The following is a 19,427-nucleotide window of genomic DNA, read 5'->3' as shown; positions in this document are numbered from 1 at the left end:
TGGAATGAGAGGACTGGAATACCCAGACAGGCTATCAAAATTGGGATTATTCACCCTAGAAAAAATAAAAAGACGGTTAAGGGGCGACCAAATAATACATATGGGGACAATACAAGGATCTCTCCCATGATCTGTTTATACCCAAGACTGCAACAGCTACAAGATGGCATCCTATACGTCTATCTAGAGGAAAGAAGGTTTCATCACCAACATAGAAGGGGGTTCTTTACTGTTAGAGCAATGCGACGGTGGAACTCTCTGGCTGAGGTTGGGGTGATGGCAAAAATCGATAGAGGAGCTTAAGAGGCGACTAGACATCTTTTTAAGAGTGCTATGATATTACAGGATAGACATATTAAATAACCAGAAGGCTTCTTGATCAGGGGATCTTCCAACTGCCGGACTTGAAGTCTGGAAGGAACTTTTCTCTGCAGAGTGTTGATCCATGGATAATCCTGACTGCCATTATGGAGTTGGGAGGGAATGAGGTAAAAGCCATTTTTATCCCCAAAATGGGGTAAATTGTCTTCTACCTCATTCTATGTGAAACCACCCTTAACCCCGGCATTTTTGGAAAAGCTCAGTTCGTTCTGCGGGAGAAGGACATTACAGTTTAAGGCAAACTGAGCTTGTTCTACTTCAAACAACTGTAGTCTAGTTCTACCAGTGTTATTGATATGCTTCTGGTGTCACTTTAAAGCCAATAAGCATGTTGGTAGCTCCCACAGAACCGATACATACACAGCTGTTTGAAATGGGGTTGGAAATACAGAATTTTCAACTGTCACATTTCAGTGTGCAGTGCAGAGCAGAGAGGGAGGAGAAGGGGAGACCACCAGCAGCAGAGAGGGAGGAGAAGGGCAGACCACCAGCAGCAGAGAGGGAGGAGAAGGGGAGACCACCAGCAGCAGAGAGGGAGGAGAAGGGGAGACCACCAGCAGCAGAGAGGGAGGAGAAGGGGAGACCACCAGCAGCAGAGAGGGAGGAGAAGGGGAGACCACCAGCAGCAGAGAGGGAGGAGAAGGGGAGACCACCAGCAGCAGAGAGGGAGGAGAAGGGGAGACCACCAGCAGCAGAGAGGGAGGAGAAGGGGAGACCACCAGCAGCAGAGAGGGAGGAGAAGGGGAGACCACCAGCAGCAGAGAGGGAGGAGAAGGGGAGACCACCAGCAGCAGAGAGGGAGGAGAAGGGGAGACCACCAGCAGCAGAGAGGGAGGAGAAGGGGAGACCACCAGCAGCAGAGAGGGAGGAGAAGGGGAGACCACCAGCAGCAGAGAGGGAGGAGAAGGGGAGACCACCAGCAGCAGAGAGGGAGGAGAAGGAGAGACCACCAGCAGGAGAGAGGGAGGAGAAGGGGAGACCAACAGCAGCAGAGAGGGAGGAGAAGGGGAGACCACCAGCAGCAGAGAGGCTCTGTGATTCTTCGTTCCCTCTCCCTGTTCCAGGGAAGCGGTGACATTACTTTTTGTTAGTTATCAACCCCACCATTAATCAGAAAGATTATTTGCTCTCCAATTAAAACATATGGGTCATTTCACAGAAAAATAGGACTTGCTCATCTAATCACTTTTCTACACCACTTAATCCTGCAGATGCTGCATTCATTGCTGACCATGGCATTAAAACATTTTTACAGAAAAAAAAAAGTTAAAAAGCTTTCTTTTGCTTTACACAGGGCCTTAAATATTGAAAAAATAAAAACAAATAACCCTAAACATAATTGGTATTGCCACAACCGTAGCATCCCGTAGTATAAAATATTTATTTATCCAGCACAGTAAATTCAGTTTTTAAAAAAGCCAAAATAGCCATTATCTGGTTCACCCTGCTTCAGTAAAATAGGATTAAAAAATGGCATATATACCTCAAAATGGTACAAATAAAAACGAACGTTGTTCCACAAAAAACAAGCCGACATATAACTCTGTTAATGGAAAGATAAAAATTCTCTAGTCCTGGAATGTGACGCCACGCAAAGTCTTTTTGTCTAAAAAAAAGGGTTTATAATGTGCAAAAGTAGTAAAATATAATAAAGCCTCCATAAATTTGGTGTTATCATAATTGTAATAACCTATAGAATAAAGTTAACATAAAATTAATACCACACTCTGAATGCTGTAAAGATATGGCACAACCCAGTAATCATGATAACAATGAAATGGGGAGTGCTGTGGTTATTCGGAACAGAGGTAGACGTTATTTTATGCCAGCTCCTCTCTGAATAACCACAGCACTCCCCACGTCATTGTCATCACGATTATTAGGTTGTGCCAGACACCTAGTGACTTCTAGTTTCACATTTGACGCTAACACAATCTTTGGTCCACCAGCACCTATGAGTAGCCTTCCTCAAGCGCCTGTACATTACAGAACTTGAACCTTGGCATGGTTCAGAAGAATTAAAGGATCATCATATATGAAAAAAATATGTTATACCCAATCTTTTTTTCTTCTACTAATGAGTCTTCTTACATAAACTCTACTTAAAACAAAGAGCGACTTCCCGGACACATACCTGACTGGCAGGGTACATAGAAATATGGGGCAAAGCCATGTATATGGCAGCATACACTGTTCCCATCTGCCGTTATCCCAAACATCCGGATGATGGGAACGGGTCCTTGTGTAGCACCAAGCATCCCAGGAATGTGTGACCCTGCAAGACATCATGGGTTAAGTAACAGGCATTATATTACTCGATATAAAATACCATGGTTAAAGACATTTAAAATAAAAATTATGTAAAATGTGATGACACACGAGCAAAGTCCATTCTTAGTATATATTACAGACCTGTAGCCACCTATAGGCTGCAAGATGGCGCCTCCTTGAGATGCTAAATCAGCTAGAAGCAATGCTAATAGGGAAACTACCTCAAAGACCCAAGATGTGATGAGACAGTCTCACGTTTTTTTTTTCCTGCATGAAAAAGAAGCCAACTGCATCTTGTACAGCAAGGGGGCGCAACGTCGTGAAAGGATCTTTTTTTCTGCAAATGGGCATGTCATTAATGTGGCAACATGCATGAAAATGGCACCAAAATTTTGGTAACAAACTTCACCAATCAATAGGTGGTATAAAGTTAAAAAAGTGTGAGAAAGTGTCCAATTCAGTGATTCCCAAACTCCAGTCCTCAGGGACCCCAACAGGTCATTTCAGTATATCCTATAGCAGTGATGGCGAACCCTTTTAGAGACTGAGTGCCCAAACTGCAAACCAAAAACCACTTATTCATCGCAAAGTGCCAAAACGGACAGGGCTGTTTAAAAAATAGACAGGGTGCAGATATTGACTGCTTTTTGGATGTGAAAAAGGCTGCAGAATTTCCGCCACATGTAAACATACCCCAGTAGTAACGGCGACCCCCACAGCGGCCCCAGCCGTAACGGCGACCCCCACAGCGGCCCCAGCCGTAACGGCGACCCCCACAGCGGCCCCAGCCGTAACGGCGACCCCCACAGAGGCCCCAGCCGTAACGGCGACCCCCACAGCGGCCCCAGCCGTAACGGCGACCCCCACAGCGGCCCCAGCCGTAACGGCGACCCCCACAGCGGCCCCAGCCGTAACGGCGACCCCCACAGCGGCCCCAGCCGTAACGGCGACCCCCACAGCGGCCCCAGCCGTAACGGCGACCGCCACAGAGGCCCCAGCCGTAACGGCGACCGCCACAGAGGCCCCAGCCGTAACGGCGACCGCCACAGAGGCCCCAGCCGTAACGGCGACCCCCACAGCGGCCCCAGCCGTAACGGCGACCCCCACAGCGGCCCCAGCCGTAACGGCGACCCCCACAGCGGCCCCAGCCGTAACGGCGACCCCCACAGAGGCCCCAGCCGTAACGGCGACCCCCACAGCGGCCCCAGCCGTAACGGCGACCCCCACAGCGGCCCCAGCCGTAACGGCGACCCCCACAGCGGCCCCAGCCGTAACGGCGACCCCCACAGCGGCCCCAGCCGTAACGGCGACCCCCACAGCGGCCCCAGCCGTAACGGCGACCGCCACAGAGGCCCCAGCCGTAACGGCGACCGCCACAGAGGCCCCAGCCGTAACGGCGACCCCCACAGCGGCCCCAGCCGTAACGGCGACCCCCACAGCGGCCCCAGCCGTAACGGCGACCCCCACAGCGGCCCCAGCCGTAACGGCGACCGCCACAGCGGCCCCAGCCGTAACGGCGACCGCCACAGAGGCCCCAGCCGTAACGGCGACCGCCACAGAGGCCCCAGCCGTAACGGCGACCGCCACAGAGGCCCCAGCCGTAACGGCGACCGCCACAGAGGCCCCAGCCGTAACGGCGACCGCCACAGAGGCCCCAGCCGTAACGGCGACCGCCACAGAGGCCCCAGCCGTAACGGCGACCGCCACAGAGGCCCCAGCCGTAACGGCGACCGCCACAGAGGCCCCAGCCGTAACGGCGACCGCCACAGAGGCCCCAGCCGTAACGGCGACCGCCACAGAGGCCCCAGCCGTAACGGCGACCCCCACAGAGGCCCCAGCCGTAACGGCGACCCCCACAGAGGCCCCAGCCGTAACGGCGACCGCCACAGAGGCCCCAGCCGTAACGGCGACCGCCACAGAGGCCCCAGCCGTAACGGCGACCGCCACAGAGGCCCCAGCCGTAACGGCGACCGCCACAGAGGCCCCAGCCGTAACGGCGACCGCCACAGAGGCCCCAGCCGTAACGGCGACCGCCACAGAGGCCCCAGCCGTAACGGCGACCGCCACAGAGGCCCCAGCCGTAACGGCGACCGCCACAGAGGCCCCAGCCGTAACGGCGACCGCCACAGAGGCCCCAGCCGTAACGGCGACCGCCACAGAGGCCCCAGCCGTAACGGCGACCGCCACAGAGGCCCCAGCCGTAACGGCGACCGCCACAGAGGCCCCAGCCGTAACGGCGACCGCCACAGAGGCCCCAGCCGTAACGGCGACCGCCACAGAGGCCCCAGCCGTAACGGCGACCGCCACAGAGGCCCCAGCCGTAACGGCGACCGCCACAGAGGCCCCAGCCGTAACGGCGACCGCCACAGAGGCCCCAGCCGTAACGGCGACCGCCACAGAGGCCCCAGCCGTAACGGCGACCGCCACAGAGGCCCCAGCCGTAACGGCGACCGCCACAGAGGCCCCAGCCGTAACGGCGACCGCCACAGAGGCCCCAGCCGTAACGGCGACCGCCACAGAGGCCCCAGCCGTAACGGCGACCGCCACAGAGGCCCCAGCCGTAACGGCGACCGCCACAGAGGTCCCAGTAGTAACGGTGACCCCCACAGAGGTCCCAGTAGTAACGGTGACCCCCACAGAGGTCCCAGTAGTAACGGTGACCCCCACAGAGGTCCCAGTAGTAACGGTGACCCCCACAGAGGTCCCAGTAGTAATGGTGACCCCCACAGAGGTCCCAGTAGTAATGGTGACCCCCACAGAGGTCCCAGTAGTAATGGTGACCCCCACAGAGGTCCCAGTAGTAATAGTGACCCCCACAGAGGTCCCAGTAGTAATAGTGACCCCCACAGAGGTCCCAGTAGTAATAGTGACCCCCACAGAGGTCCCAGTAGTAATAGTGACCCCCACAGAGGTCCCAGTAGTAATAGTGACCCCCACAGAGGTCCCAGTAGTAATAGTGACCCCCACAGAGGTCCCAGTAGTAATAGTGACCCCCACAGCAGCCCCAGTAGTAATGCTATTACTACTGAGGCCAATATACGGGCAAAACTATTACTATTAATATTCCCTATATCAGCCCCAGTAGTCATAGTGACCGCTGAGACCCATATACTTACCACTTCCTCCTCGTCGAAGCAGCACTGCTGGCGCACCCCGGCCGGTATTCACTATCGTGGTGAGCAGCCACACACGTGCCATAGGTTTGCCACCACTGTCCTATAGAGAGTACACCTGTGGTAATATCTGATGTGAATACAATAATTACATCACCTGTGCAATACTAAGGAAATCCTGAAAACCTGACCTGTTGGGTGTCCGTGAGGACTGGAGTTGGAAAACACTGGTCTGATTCATCATCCAGAATCAGCAAAGGTCATAAATTTGCCCCTTTGGGTTGGGTTACAGATATTATGTATTTATTACATGTTATAACACATGATCATGTGTGTGATTCACAGATACGCTACGTGCTAAACGTCAGCTTACCAACCAGAGTGGAAGCAGGTACATGTGATTTATGACGCTTTTTTTTTCCAGGGGAATTTTTTTTTCTTTCCTGCTTGAGAGGCTCCATGTAGGAGTAGATTATCCCCAGGGGAATTCCTCATCCCAATGCCACTACAATCCTTTACTATTCTGGAACCGAGAATCATAATAATAGATATAACAGAACAACAATGCCAAGTACAAAAAAACTGCTTCCCCATAACACCAATAATAATAATCTAATCATCTCAATTGCTCTACTTCCTTATTTACACAGGCTAAAGTGTGCCAACTACCTTTAAACACATGCCATTCACTTTACTTGGCAGCAGCCCGCAAAGCTTGTGGTATTAGCTTTTACTCACAAACGTTTAGTCATATAGATACAAGTTCCAATATCTGGATCTCCCGAAATTCTACTGAACCACCCTCAGATTATCAAAACACCCGATAACTTCCTAAATCTGTGGTCCCAACTATGGACACGAATAGAGATTTATTTTTTTTTACACTGTGATCTATAATTGCATATAAAAAAAAAAATGGGACAATTATGGATACAAAAACAGATTGCGATAGTAGACTACATAAATCTAACCGATCACTTATGCATTTGGGTTCCTCTATTGGCACACTTCACACAATGTTCTTATTGAGGTGGAAGGACAAGACCACCTTGGGAAGAAAGGATGGAACAGGGCGGAGGGCCGCTTTGTCCTAATGAAGCACCAAAAAGAGTAACACAGCAAGTTCAGGGACCCGGCAGATCAAATTGATGGCTACCAGGAAGGTGATCTTCCAAGATAGCAAATGGAGGGAAACGTTACGCTTTGGCTCAAAGGCAGACAATTTTAATGTATTTAAGACCAAATTGAGGTCTGAAGGTGCTGTCAGGAGATTGTAGGGAGGAGCAGCGTGCGCCACTCCCTGAAGAAAAGAACACACCACGGATTTGGGAGCCAGGCGACGTTGGTAATCAGACCGATAGCGCAGAGACTTAAGAAGTGAAGGCTCAAGTCCATATCCATGCCTGATTCGAAGAAGAAAAAGATTCTGGGAACAGAAAAATGCATGGCTGGAGATGATACTGCTTGCCTCAGCTGAAGAAGGGCTTTCACACCCTATGGGAGATGCAGGAGGAAGGACGTTTTCTAGCCCTGAGCTTTAATGCGGATTCAATAGCTATACCGTCAAACATAGCTTGTGCAAATGCAGATTAAGAGCCAAGCTCTGCCACAGCAGAACCTGTTTCAGTGGTAGTGGCCAGGGCATGTCGGCTAGTATGGCCAGAGATCCATGTACCAAGGACAACATGGCCAGTTTGGCAGTAGGAGCATAACTGACACACCCTCCATGTTGGCTTTCTTGAGGAGTTGTGAGATCAGAGGCATCGGTGGCAAGACTTATAGAAAGGAGAACTAGTTCCATGGGATCACTAAGGCGTTCACTGTAACTACTTGAGAAACGCAAGTCCAAAGAGCGGGAGCCTGTATGTCATCAGATTCACGTCCGGCACACCCCATTTAGCACAGATATCCACAAAGACTTCCTTGTGTAGTGCCCACTCTCCTGGGTCTACTGTTTCCCTGCTAAGAAAGTTCACCAACCAATTCTCCACTGCCAGAATGAGCATGGCTAAGATGGCTATAACGTGTGATGTTGTTACATGTCTGGCGAATGCTGTACTGATGCATCACGGGATTGATGTGAAACTATAAGCAACAAATCTCACCCAAGATGGTGCCTGATAAGCATCAGACAGGAGGCTATACTGTGGGCAGCAGCTGGAATACACAGAGGAGACCTCCAGAGTGCTCACAGTGTGTATTTAGGTCTTTTTCTTCCACTCACCAATATAATGGTCTAGTTCAATCTGATGAAAGCATATGGAATCCTGTTGTGGATCAATCGGAGGAAGTGGAGGCCTCAGCCACTTGGGGGAAATGTTGTCTGAAAGTTTATCTGAAAGAAATTAAGTGCACATGTAATTTAGTAAAATTCCCATCACTGTTGAACTCCCTCTCATGGACACATTAGAGGCTTTATATCCTTGGACCAACAGTAATGAGGTGCCCTAGACTGGATTTTCTCATAGTGACCTTCATTCAAGTGCTGGAGTGCAGTAATGATCTCTGCATGTAAAGCCTCACAACGATTAGATCTTCTTATTATATGCCTTACATAGACATTCTTATGATCCAAATACTATGTGATCCGAGCGGGAGGGAGACCAGAGATGAATAAATTATAGTTCATCTGATTGGGGTTGAAATCCCTATAATGGGTAGGGGCAAGGCTGCACCATTAACCCTTTCATTACCAGACATTTTACATTATTGCTGATTTTTTTTTCATCCTCGCCTTTCAGCTCTAACTTTATTTTTCCATCGCCATAGTTTTATGCGGGTTGTTTTTTTTGCAGGACAAGTTGTACTTGTTAGCTTTATTTTCCAGTTCAGGACTACAGATGAGCGAGCGTACTCGCTAAGGCAAACTATTCGAGCGAGTAGTGCCTTATGCGAGTACCTGCCCGCTCGTCTCTAAAGATTTGAGTGCTGGTGGGGGAGAGCGGGGAGATCTCTCTCTCTCATTCTTCCCCCGCAACTCACCGCTCTCCCCTGCTGGCACCCGAATCTTTTGAAACGAGCGGGCAGGTACTCGCATTAGGCACTACTCGCTCGAGTAGTTTGCCTTAGCGAGTACGCTCGCTCATCTCTATTCAGGACCATTATAACGATACTAGGTTTACAGATTTTATGTTTTACTGTTTTTAAAAAATTAATAAAGGTTTTTAATAAGAAAATATTCAGACCCATAACTTTTTGTTTTTCCGTCGATGAAGCCATGTGAGTTTTTTTTTTTTTTATTGGTAATTATTATTATTTACGGGGCGCACTGTAGTTCTCATCATGTCACGGGGGTCTCAAGACTGACAAAGAATGTAAATTGTCAAACAGCTGCAATTTGAGCCAGCTCCGATCATAGACGTTTGCAAAGAATATCAACTGTTTCGAACAGCTACTGAGCCCACTTCATACCCAACCATACATGTACATCAAAGAGGAAAAAAGGGAAGGGATAAGTGGACACGATGCCGCTGGTATGGACACGAGGCTCCTAAAGCAGTCATCTTTACCAGACATCCCATAATGACATCCAGTATCCACCACAACATAGCTGTCACCCAGGAATATACAACAGAAACTTAGAGGAAATAGATCAACTACATTTTTTTTACTACTTAACCCCTTAATGTTGCAGCCCCCCCATTTTCATTTTTTCTTGCCCCCTTTGAAAAAAATCGTAACTCCTTTATTTATCCATCAACGTAGCTGTATGTGGGCTTGTTTTTTGCGGGACAAGTGGTGTTTTTTAATGGTGCTATTTAATGTTCCATATAATGTACTGAAAAACTTTTTAAAAAATTCTACATGAATAAAAATGAAAAAAATCTTCATTCCGCCATCTTTAAGTGCGTCTTGTTTCTACAGCGCACAAACTGAAACAAACATGCAAACTTTACTCTATTACTCTATTGGTGAGTACGATTACTGCGATACCAAACTCATGTAGTTTTATTTTTTGCTGTAGTACTTTTTTTTTTTTTCAGAGATTAAATTTTTTTTTAAATTATTTTCTGCCACCATCTTCTGCGCGCAATAGCTTTTTTATTTTTCCGTCGACGTAGTTGTGCGAGAGTTTATTTTTTGCGGGATGTCCTGTAGTTTACATTAGTACCATTTTGGAATACATACGACTTTCTGATCGCTTTTTATTGCAATTTTTCTGGGAGACAAGGTGACTGAAAAAGTGCATTTCTGGCGTTCTTTATTTTTTTTTTTCGGCCGACGTTCACCGTGCTTGGTAAATAATGCACTACTTTGATAGATCGGACTTTTATGGACATGGCGATACCAAATACCAGATTTTTTATTATAGATATGGCAAAAAGGGGGGTGATTTAAACTTTTATTAGTTTTTTTTTTTTTTTTACAATTAATAAAAAGCTTTATTGATTTTATTTTTACTTCTTTTTTTAGCCCCCCTGGGGTACCACAACTGGCGATGCTTTGATCGCTCCTGCAGTATGACGTATTGCTATAGGATCCTTTAAAAATATAGGTTATGAGCGACAATTTAAAAAAACAATTCTTTAAAAAATAAGTTTAAACATACGGTAAATAGGTCATTTTCTGATGACACATTCCCTTGAACACATAGGGGCAGATTTACTATTGAACATGCACCACTTTCCTGGAGCAAATTGAGCCAGAAAAGCATCTTTTAAAATATTTGGACATTTTTTGCTCACTCCAGAAAAGAGACATGACTTTGCATAAAGGATCATAGACTAAGGCCAGTTTCACACGGCCAAGAAAATCGTGTGAGATTGGTGTATTGTGAGACGCACAAATATGAACCCCATTCGTTTGAATGGGGTCCTACACAAGAGCGATGTCTTACTGCATGGCACCGCAATTGCAGAAACAAATCGCGGCAGGTTCTATCTGGCTGCATAACCTTGCATCGCAGCCCCATTGTATTCAACAGGAACGGTGGCAGCAATGCAGGAACTCCGCGATCCTCTGCCAAGCTGCATCCCCGATGTAAAGCCAGGCTGTTTTCACATGAAAACGCCTTGCATCCACGGGTCTTTCACATGGCGGGGAGCGCGATATGGATTCGTGATTAATGGCCCAATATCGCGCACCGGTGAGTGGCAAGCCTTAATACGACGTCATACACCAAAAATTGTGGCACAATTTTTGGTGCAAAAACTGGCATTAACTAAGCAAACTATTGGGTGGCTTTACAAAAGACAACTATTAGCTGAAAAATTGTTCAAATGAGAAATTTTCAGTGATAGTTGCCCGTTTAAACACACGACTCGACTGGGTGCAGAACAAGAAAACATTTAGGAGCTGCTATCTGCTTCATTGCAACTCATTGAAATGAAACGATTAGCGAGCAGTTCTCACTCCATGTAAACAGGCAGTTGTTCGTCCTTGACTGGAGGCGGACAGCTAGAAGAGATCTCCGGCATGTTCCACCTCCGTTCACTGAACAAGTTACCCTCCTGTGTGAAAGCACACTAGTGATAAGTGATGACTGTCGGGCGCATATGTGACCAACAGTCGACCCATTTACAGTCATCCTAAGGTGACTTAAAGTTAAGGCCCATTTAGACAACGATTATCGCTCAAAAAATCTGTTGAGCGATTTTTGAGCGTTAATCATTGTGCGCTCCTCCGAGAGGGGGATACAGAACGCAAGTGGGGGGGTCTTCTGCATCCAGCTGTTTCTCACTGGGAGCGCCGGCTGTCATACAGCCGAGCGCTCCAAGCGTGGTATGACGAATGCCGCTGGACAGCTGTGGTGTTCATGCCCAGCCTGTCTTCAGGGAGCGAGATACAGCTGAAACAATAAATAAAAATAAATAATAGTATCAGGTATATCCCGCTGGGAATTTCTGAAAACTGATCTCTGATCTTTCAGCATGCTGAACTATCAGCGACGGCTTAACGAAAGCTGCACCATGTCAGTGCAGTTAGACACAATGATTATCGCTTAAAAGATGGCTTTGAGTGATCTTTGAGGAATAATCGTTGTGTCTAAATGGGCCTTTGGACAAAGGTGTCTAAAGATGCGCCAGAGCTAAGCCCCATTTAGACAACGATAATCGCTCAAAAGATGTCGCTCAAGTGACTTGAGCAAACATACAGCAGTTCTCCGCTCGGAGAGGAGGCTACAGAAGGCAAGTGGGGTGTCCCCGCTTGTCTTTTGCATCCAGATGTTTTCTGCACGGAGCGCCCGGCTGTTATACAGCCGAGCGCTCAGTGCCAGGTATGGAGTACAGAGCTGGACGGCTCTGTTCTTCATACCCAGATCATTTTCAGGGAGCAAGATACAGCTGAAACAATAGTATCAGCTGTATCCAGCTGTGAACCCCTGATAAAGACACGCTGAAAGACGGCGAGCGACGGGATAACGAAAACTGCACGATGTCAGTGCAGTTACACACAACGATTATCGCTCAAAAGATGGCTTTTGAGCGAATTTTGAGCGATAATCGTTGTGTCTAAATGGGCCTTTATCATCTGGCATGAGTCCTACTGACAGATCCAGAGCAGTCTAAAGGCCCATTTAGACAACGTTTACACACACACATAATCTTTCAAAAGACTGAAAGATCAGCGATTGTTTTACATAAAGTATTAATAGGCACTAATTGCTATTAGTACCTCATTAGCTTAATTTGCATGCAAATGAGCTTCTGGGAGCTGTTACAGAACTCAGCAGGTTTGAGCTCTGTAATTAGCTCCATTGTTTAGCCACAGGCTCCCCGTGGAGAATTCAGCACCATGGACAGCAGATACAGTCTTGCTTATCAGCTGTTCTGCCAGCAGGACTGAGAGCTGAGAACATCTGTAACAATGTTATCAGCAGTAATCAGCTCTCCATGGTCAGAACACAACACAGCATGTGATTCTGCTTATCAGCTGTTCTGCTGAACAATGGATTTCAAGCAGAACTAAAAACCATCGTTCAGCAGAACAATGAAAGATAGGCACATTTAGACAACGGTTGTCGCTCAAAAGACTGCTTTTGAGCGAATTATGAGAGATAATCGTTGTGTCTAAATGGGTCTGTAAGTATTATGAAATCTGTCCCTTAATCCCAGTATTTTGGTATACTCAGCAAATAGTCAGATTTATAATGCAAAATCCCATCACAATAGTTTTGTTTTCTTATAAACTATAAGACAAGTTGCTCACCAACAGGTAATGCATCTGCAGCAGCATTACTCATCTCCATGGCCATGTCTGCTTCAACCTCTTCGAGGAACGCAAGCTCCTCTTCAAACTGGGATGGCCCGTCATCATCCCAATCGGTCTTCTTCTTCTTGGTCTGCGAGGAGGAGAGGCCTGCGGCAGACGCTGCCTTCTTACGCTTGACGTCCATCTCTAATGTCTGTGGGGAAAAATATATATATTTACAAATCAAAGTAACAGACGAAGAGATCTCACTACACCAAGGACCACAAATGATGAGGAGTCCAGAGGAAACCATGGGGCTGGCCAATTTGGATGATGCCATTACAACACCAACTGAGAGATCTAGAGCTTTCGTGAACGCCAACCAATAAGTTACGTCCTTCTACAAAATACGTAGATGTGTCACAATGAGCATCCTAAAGAGCTCCGGATGGGCTGTGCCAAATACAGTATCAGAATCCAGCAATATTGTGTGCACACATCCCAAATTACCAGATATACAAAAGAACACATACAACAGCCCCCATCACATGGGGCTTATTACAGCCACCGCCCACCCCCCTCCATCATGTCAGGCTTGTCACAGCACACATATGCCAGGCTTATTACAACCACCATCCCATGCCCATCATGCCAGGCTTATGACAGCTACCACTCCCAACACTGCACCAGGCTTATTACAGCCAACATCTCACCCCTTCATTCTAGGCTTATTACATGCAGACAAGGAAGATGAAATTATACCTCTGCAGCGCTACCTATTGGATGGCATCATTCCTGCAAATCAATGTCCGACCCTTTATACAGGTCTTAAGAACAATGCTTGGGATTTGAAAACCAAGCCAGAATCCATACACAGACAGCTGTTTCTGGGGTTTTGCCCCTCATCAGTGTGCAGTAGGTTCCTGGCTTCGCTTATTACAGGCACACCACATCATACCAGAGTTATTAAGACAACCATTCCCCCCTCCCATCATGCCAGGCTTATTACAACTACAATCCCACCAGGCTTATGATAGCTACCACCAGAACATTATGCTAGGCTTAGTCTACCCACCATTCCCACCCCCCTCAAAATGCCAGGATTCTTATGGTCAAGATTTCCCACATCATGACAGGCTTCTTGTGCCTGCCCCTCATCATGCCTGGCTGCTTATGCCTACCCTTTCATCATGCCAGGCTCATTACAACTACCATCCCACCATTTGCCAGGCTTCTTACACCCACCATTCCCACTCCCCCAAAATAACAGGTTTCTTATGGCTACCCTTCCATCGTGCCAGGCTTATTACAGCCACCATCCCCCATCATGCCAGGCTTATTACAGCTAACACCCCAAGAGTGTGCCAGGCTTATTATGACCTTTACCCCCTCTATCCATCATCATACCAGGCTTCTTAAGCCCACCCTTCCGTCATGCTAGGCTCATTACAACTACCATCCCACCATTGTGCCAGGCTTATTACACCCACCATTCCCACTCCCTCAAAATACCAGGCTTCTTACGGCTACCCCTCTATCGTGCCAGGCTTATTACATCCACCATCTCCCCATCATGCAAGATTTATGACAGGAACCACCCCAAGATTGTGCCAGACTTAATACGGCCTTTACCCCCCTCCGCCATCATCATACCAGGCTTCTTATGCCCACCCTTACATCATGCCAGGCTCATTACAACTACCATCCCACCATTTGCCAGGCTTATTACACCCACCGTTCCCACTCCCCCAAAATACCAGGCTTCTTACAGCTACCCCTATATCAAGCGAGGCTTATTACATCCACCATCTCCCCATCATGCAAGACTTATGACAGCAACCACCCCAAGATTGTGCCAGACTTAATACGGCCTTTACCCCCATCCCCCATCATCATACCAGACTTCTTATGCCCACTATTCCATCATGCAAAGCTCATTACAACTACCATCCCACCATTGTGCCAGGCTTATTACACCCAACATTCCCAATCCCCCACCATGCCAGGCTTATTATGGTTATCCCTTTATCGTGCCAGGCTTATGATAGCTACCAGCCCAAGATTGTGCCAGACTTATTATGGCCAGCACTTCCCCCATTGTGCCAGGCTTCTTATGGCTACCCCACCAACACGCCAGGCTTATTACGGCCACATCCCTATCATTCTGCACTTATTAAGGCCACCATTCTTCTCTATCGCGCCAGGCTCATCGCAACTACCACCCCCAACATTGTGCCAGGCTCATTCCAACTACCTGCCCACCAGGCTTATTACAGCCATGCCTCCCATTCCATGTGAAGCTTATGTATGTGATGGCAGGTTTGTTCCAGCATGCATGTTCCCCATGATGTCAGGCTTGTCCCAATCTGCATTCCCTATCTTGCAGCCTATGGTTGTATAACGTCAGGCTTGCCCCAGCCTCCCCGCCGTATTGTGCCCTGCTGCCAGCCGAGAACACATGGCACTGCCCGGCTCCCATGTACAACATGTATACTGTGTACTCACTTCCCTCCAGCAGAAGCTTCCCACTCTCCCGCCAAAGTCTCCGCTTCCTGCACTCGGCCCCGCCCCAATCTGCTGCCGTTGTCATGGACGCAGCACGCTGATAGGATGGAGGCGTCTGCGGCCATATTGTGTGTGGCGAATAGGTCATGACGACGCTGAACCCGAAGACAACCTCCCGCCATGTTGTGTGTGGCGGAAAGCGCTGACAGCAGCGGTTAGTACTCCGCATAGCGACACCTGGCGGTGAGGTGGTGTGAATTGTCATTGGTAGAATATACTGCTCAGCATAGCGGGCAGCTAGAGGCCACCACCACTGTAAAATCATATTGAATTCCCCTTTAATCATTTAAAGGGCAATTCAATATAATTCCATACGTTTTCCAACCTGTCCGATGATTACTTTGTGCTGAGACCACGACGATTATGAGGTTGCAGGTCCCAACGGCACACTGCAGACCTGCACGGATCTGAGAGAGGAGTGGTCTCCAACTTGTGTCCTTCTCCATCTGTTGAAAACTACAACTCCCAGCATGCCCTACATGGCAGCACTGGGGTCCCGAGTTTAGTCCACTAGTCTCACGGCCTATTTTGGACCTACTGTAAAGACACAACAGTTTTTTGCAATTTTCATTCAACTTTTCCAAAGCCATTCCATTTTTATTTTTTAAATTGATATAGCGATATCAGGGATGTTTTTTTTTTTGCGTGATGAACTGTAGTTTTTATTGATGGGAGTACATAGAATGTATAACGTTTACTCATTAAGGATGAGCGAGTATACTCGCTAAGGCACTACTTGTCCGAGTAATGTGCCTTAGCCGAGTATCTCCCTGCTCGTCCTTAAAGGGGACCGCCACGGAGCGGGGAACTGCGGGGGAGAGCGGGGAGGAACGGAGGGGAGATCTCTCTCTCCCTCTCTCCCTCCCGCTCTCCCCTGCTCCCCGCCGCGACTCACCTGTCAGCCGCGGCGGCCCCGAATCTTTAGGGACGAGCAGGGAGATACTCGTCTAAAGCACATTACTCGGACAAGTAGTGCCTTAGCGAGTATACTCGCTCATCCTTATTACTCATTCTTTTTGGAAGGCAAGATGAAAAAACATCAATTCTGCAATTTTAGTTTTTAAGGGCGTTCACTATGTGGAATAAATGACATGATAACTTTTTTCTTGGTGTTTTTCACTTTTTTACAATAAAAACCCTTATTTTTGAAAAACTTTTTTTTTGCATTGCTGCATTCAAAGTCCCATAACTTTAACTTTTCCATGGACAGAGCTGTGCGAAGGCGTGTTTTCTTTTTTTTTTTTGTGGGACGAGCTGTAGTTTTTATTAGTGCCATTTTGGGATAAATATGACTTTTTGATCACTTTTATTGCTTTTATAACGGAAGGTGCAATTAACAAAAAAAAGAATTTTGGCACAATCTCCTTTTCATATAATTTGCCATGCAATATAAAACGTGTGTTCAAATCATTGTAAGGGGCGTTGCTGACGCAACAATGCTAAATGCAGATTCTTAACTTTTTTCTTTTTAAACTAAAAGGGTAAAAGTGCGCAAAGAAAGTGGTTTTTTTATTTTCACTTTTTTTAAAAAACTTTTTGGGACTATACTTGTTGTTGATAATATATATATATATGTTCCTGTAGGAACCTGCTATTTTAAGATCACTCAGATAATGCACTGCAGGATTTCTTTACTGCAGCGTATTATCACTATTCCTGCTTATGAAAAGCCATGGCAAACCCGGACGCCATTGACTGGCATCTGGTTGCCATGCAAACCCATTAGCCTGCTGTGATTTTATGGCAGAGCGCCCTCCCTCAGTAAACCCCGTATATGCGGCAATAAACATTGGTCGCAGCATGTAAAGGGTTAACAGCAGGAATTCCCACTGTGGATGGCACCTACTCAGCTTCTGAGCCTGCGTCATCCATACGATGTAAATACACATTTCACGGGAACCCCTATATATATATATATATATATATATATATATATATATATATATATATGTGTGTGTGTGTGTCTTGTTGTGGGAATGGGTTAAACCTAGTCAAGGGAGTTTGTATGGGTTTACTCCTACACTTATAGATAGATGGATATAGATTGTGAGCCCCACTGAGGACAGGAACCAATGTAAGTGGTAAGACTGCGGAATATATATGTATGTGCTATATAAAAATGAGTAAAAATAGGGGTGCTTCTAGGGTCAGGTGAGAATTGCAGGAAATGTGCGAGAGATGCTTGGTGCTAATGATGCAACTGATGCCTTGATAGCAGAAGGTCTAGAAGTTCCTAAGGGACCTTTTACAGTGGCCTCATTAAAAACCAATGGGGGAAAATCACGATCCCCTGCTGCAGCTGTGACAGCTGCAGCAGGGGATTCCTTCAGCGAGCCTGATATCACTCTCGCCCATGTGCAAGAGCCCTAAATCAAAAATTTTGATGCAGTCATGTCTACCAAGCACCAAATGTTTTTTTTTTTTAGAGCTTTTTCATTTTCTTAGTTTAGGTTTTTCATCCCATAACTTCTGTAGCTGTATGAGGGCTGGTTGTTTGCGGGACAAGTTGTATTTTTTTAATGGTGCCATTTAATGTACTGGAAAACTTGTAACGTTTTTTGGGGCAGGCTGCAGTCTCATCAGGAAGGCATTTAGTGGAATGGATGGGGTTAATGTATTTATTCATTTATAAGCACTAAATAAACTTAGAAAGTGCTGAAAGTTCCTCTTTTTGTTACCACAGCAATAAGTAGAGTGTACTAAATAAATGATATTCTAGATAGTAGGATAAATAGTGACCGAGGCATAAATGATCAAAAAAAAAGAGAAAGATTTGATTGCGAGTTGGAAAAGTACCACAATTATATATGCAAATTAGGCAGTTATGGGGAGATTGAATAGAAGGGAAATTCATGGGCTAATAAATTACAGGGAAGGGCCTGTCACACCACTAGTCTATTATAGAGAACAGGTTTTGTTAAAACTTTAGACTAGGTCAACAAGAGGTGGCAAAATCTTCCGAAACTTTGCCAGTGGCTTTCATAACATCTGGATTTTGCTGGAGACTCCAAAGTGGTGGTGAAACCCGCAGCAGAAATGGAGATGCTGCAGATTCAAAAAAATGAATTTCCATGCAGAAGAATTCTGCTCGCCATGGAGGCGATTTAAAATCGGGATTCACCTGCCTAACCCTGTAATTCTCTGCATAGTTTCCATGTGCAAATCCACATGGAATCTCCATATAATACCCAATACACATGGACCTGGCCGCAAAGTGGAATCTGCACTAGTAAAACTGGATTGTGAATGGAGCTTTATTCAGAATTCTGCACCCAAATTAGCAGCTTATTTCACCACTGTGAAAAAGTCTCATTGTGGATTTTGATGCAGAATTCTGCACAGAGAAGTGTGGGTTTGGGTGCACAATCTGGGTGCGGAATACAAATTAATCTCACCCCAAGTGAAAGCACCGTTCTGCTGCATGGACCCGGCTGACTACTTATGCATAGAATGAGAGGCCTGGACTGCTCTCTCCCCATCCGCCTCAGTGGATGCACCGGCAGCCTACTGTACAGTTGCAGACTTCTAGGGAGCACTAATAGGGGCAGCCCAAATGGCATAGGAGTAGCCCTCGACGTGACCCCTCGAGAACCCCTATTTGTGGGGGTGCCTCTTTCCATCTGCACTGCACTGGGCAGTGCAGCGATGTTCCACGATTAGTTCTCCTGGTGGACATGGTCCCTTGCTGGGATCCAGGAGGACTTCGAGAAAAGTGTTGGGTCTTGGTGCGCCCCCTATGTATGTGTGGAAAAGAGGAGCGGGGCAACAGGCTCTTTTGGAGGAGGGAGATTGCCCCTGTTTTCTGCACACTACAGGGGAAGACAGAACCGGAGAGTGGGTCAAGGGAAGCATCTATAGACCATCTGGTTGGCTCCATCTGTGGAGCGCTAGATGAGGGGGATATAAGGAGACTAAAAATCAAACTTTAATTAACCCCTTAAAAATTCACTATATATATATATATAT

General features: G+C 47.1%; 1 protein-coding gene across 2 annotated transcripts in view; it reads right to left on the bottom strand.

Moving 5' to 3' along the window:
* The window catches only part of POLD1 (DNA polymerase delta 1, catalytic subunit), a 94,808-nt gene extending 79,344 nt beyond the window's left edge, over positions 1–15,464 (bottom strand). The window contains exons 1-4 of one of the 2 annotated variants that reach the window (XM_066607914.1): positions 15,402–15,464; positions 12,915–13,110; positions 7,990–8,100; positions 2,516–2,656 (exon numbers count right to left, since the gene is read on the bottom strand). In XM_066607914.1, the coding sequence (XP_066464011.1) occupies positions 2,516–2,656; positions 7,990–8,100; positions 12,915–13,101 (439 nt within the window). In that variant the 5' untranslated portion in view covers positions 13,102–13,110; positions 15,402–15,464. Of the gene's footprint in view, positions 1–2,515; positions 2,657–7,989; positions 8,101–12,914; positions 13,111–15,150; positions 15,170–15,401 lie in introns of those variants that run through there. The other variant, XM_066607915.1, reaches the window with a different exon arrangement.
* Positions 15,465–19,427: the final 3,963 nt, after the last annotated feature.

This window comes from Eleutherodactylus coqui, chromosome 6 (assembly GCF_035609145.1).
Source record: "Eleutherodactylus coqui strain aEleCoq1 chromosome 6, aEleCoq1.hap1, whole genome shotgun sequence".
NCBI classification, from domain to species: Eukaryota; Metazoa; Chordata; class Amphibia; order Anura; family Eleutherodactylidae; genus Eleutherodactylus; species Eleutherodactylus coqui.
Note: the sequence above shows the minus strand (reverse complement) of the source record. Positions and strands in the feature narration are given on the sequence as shown.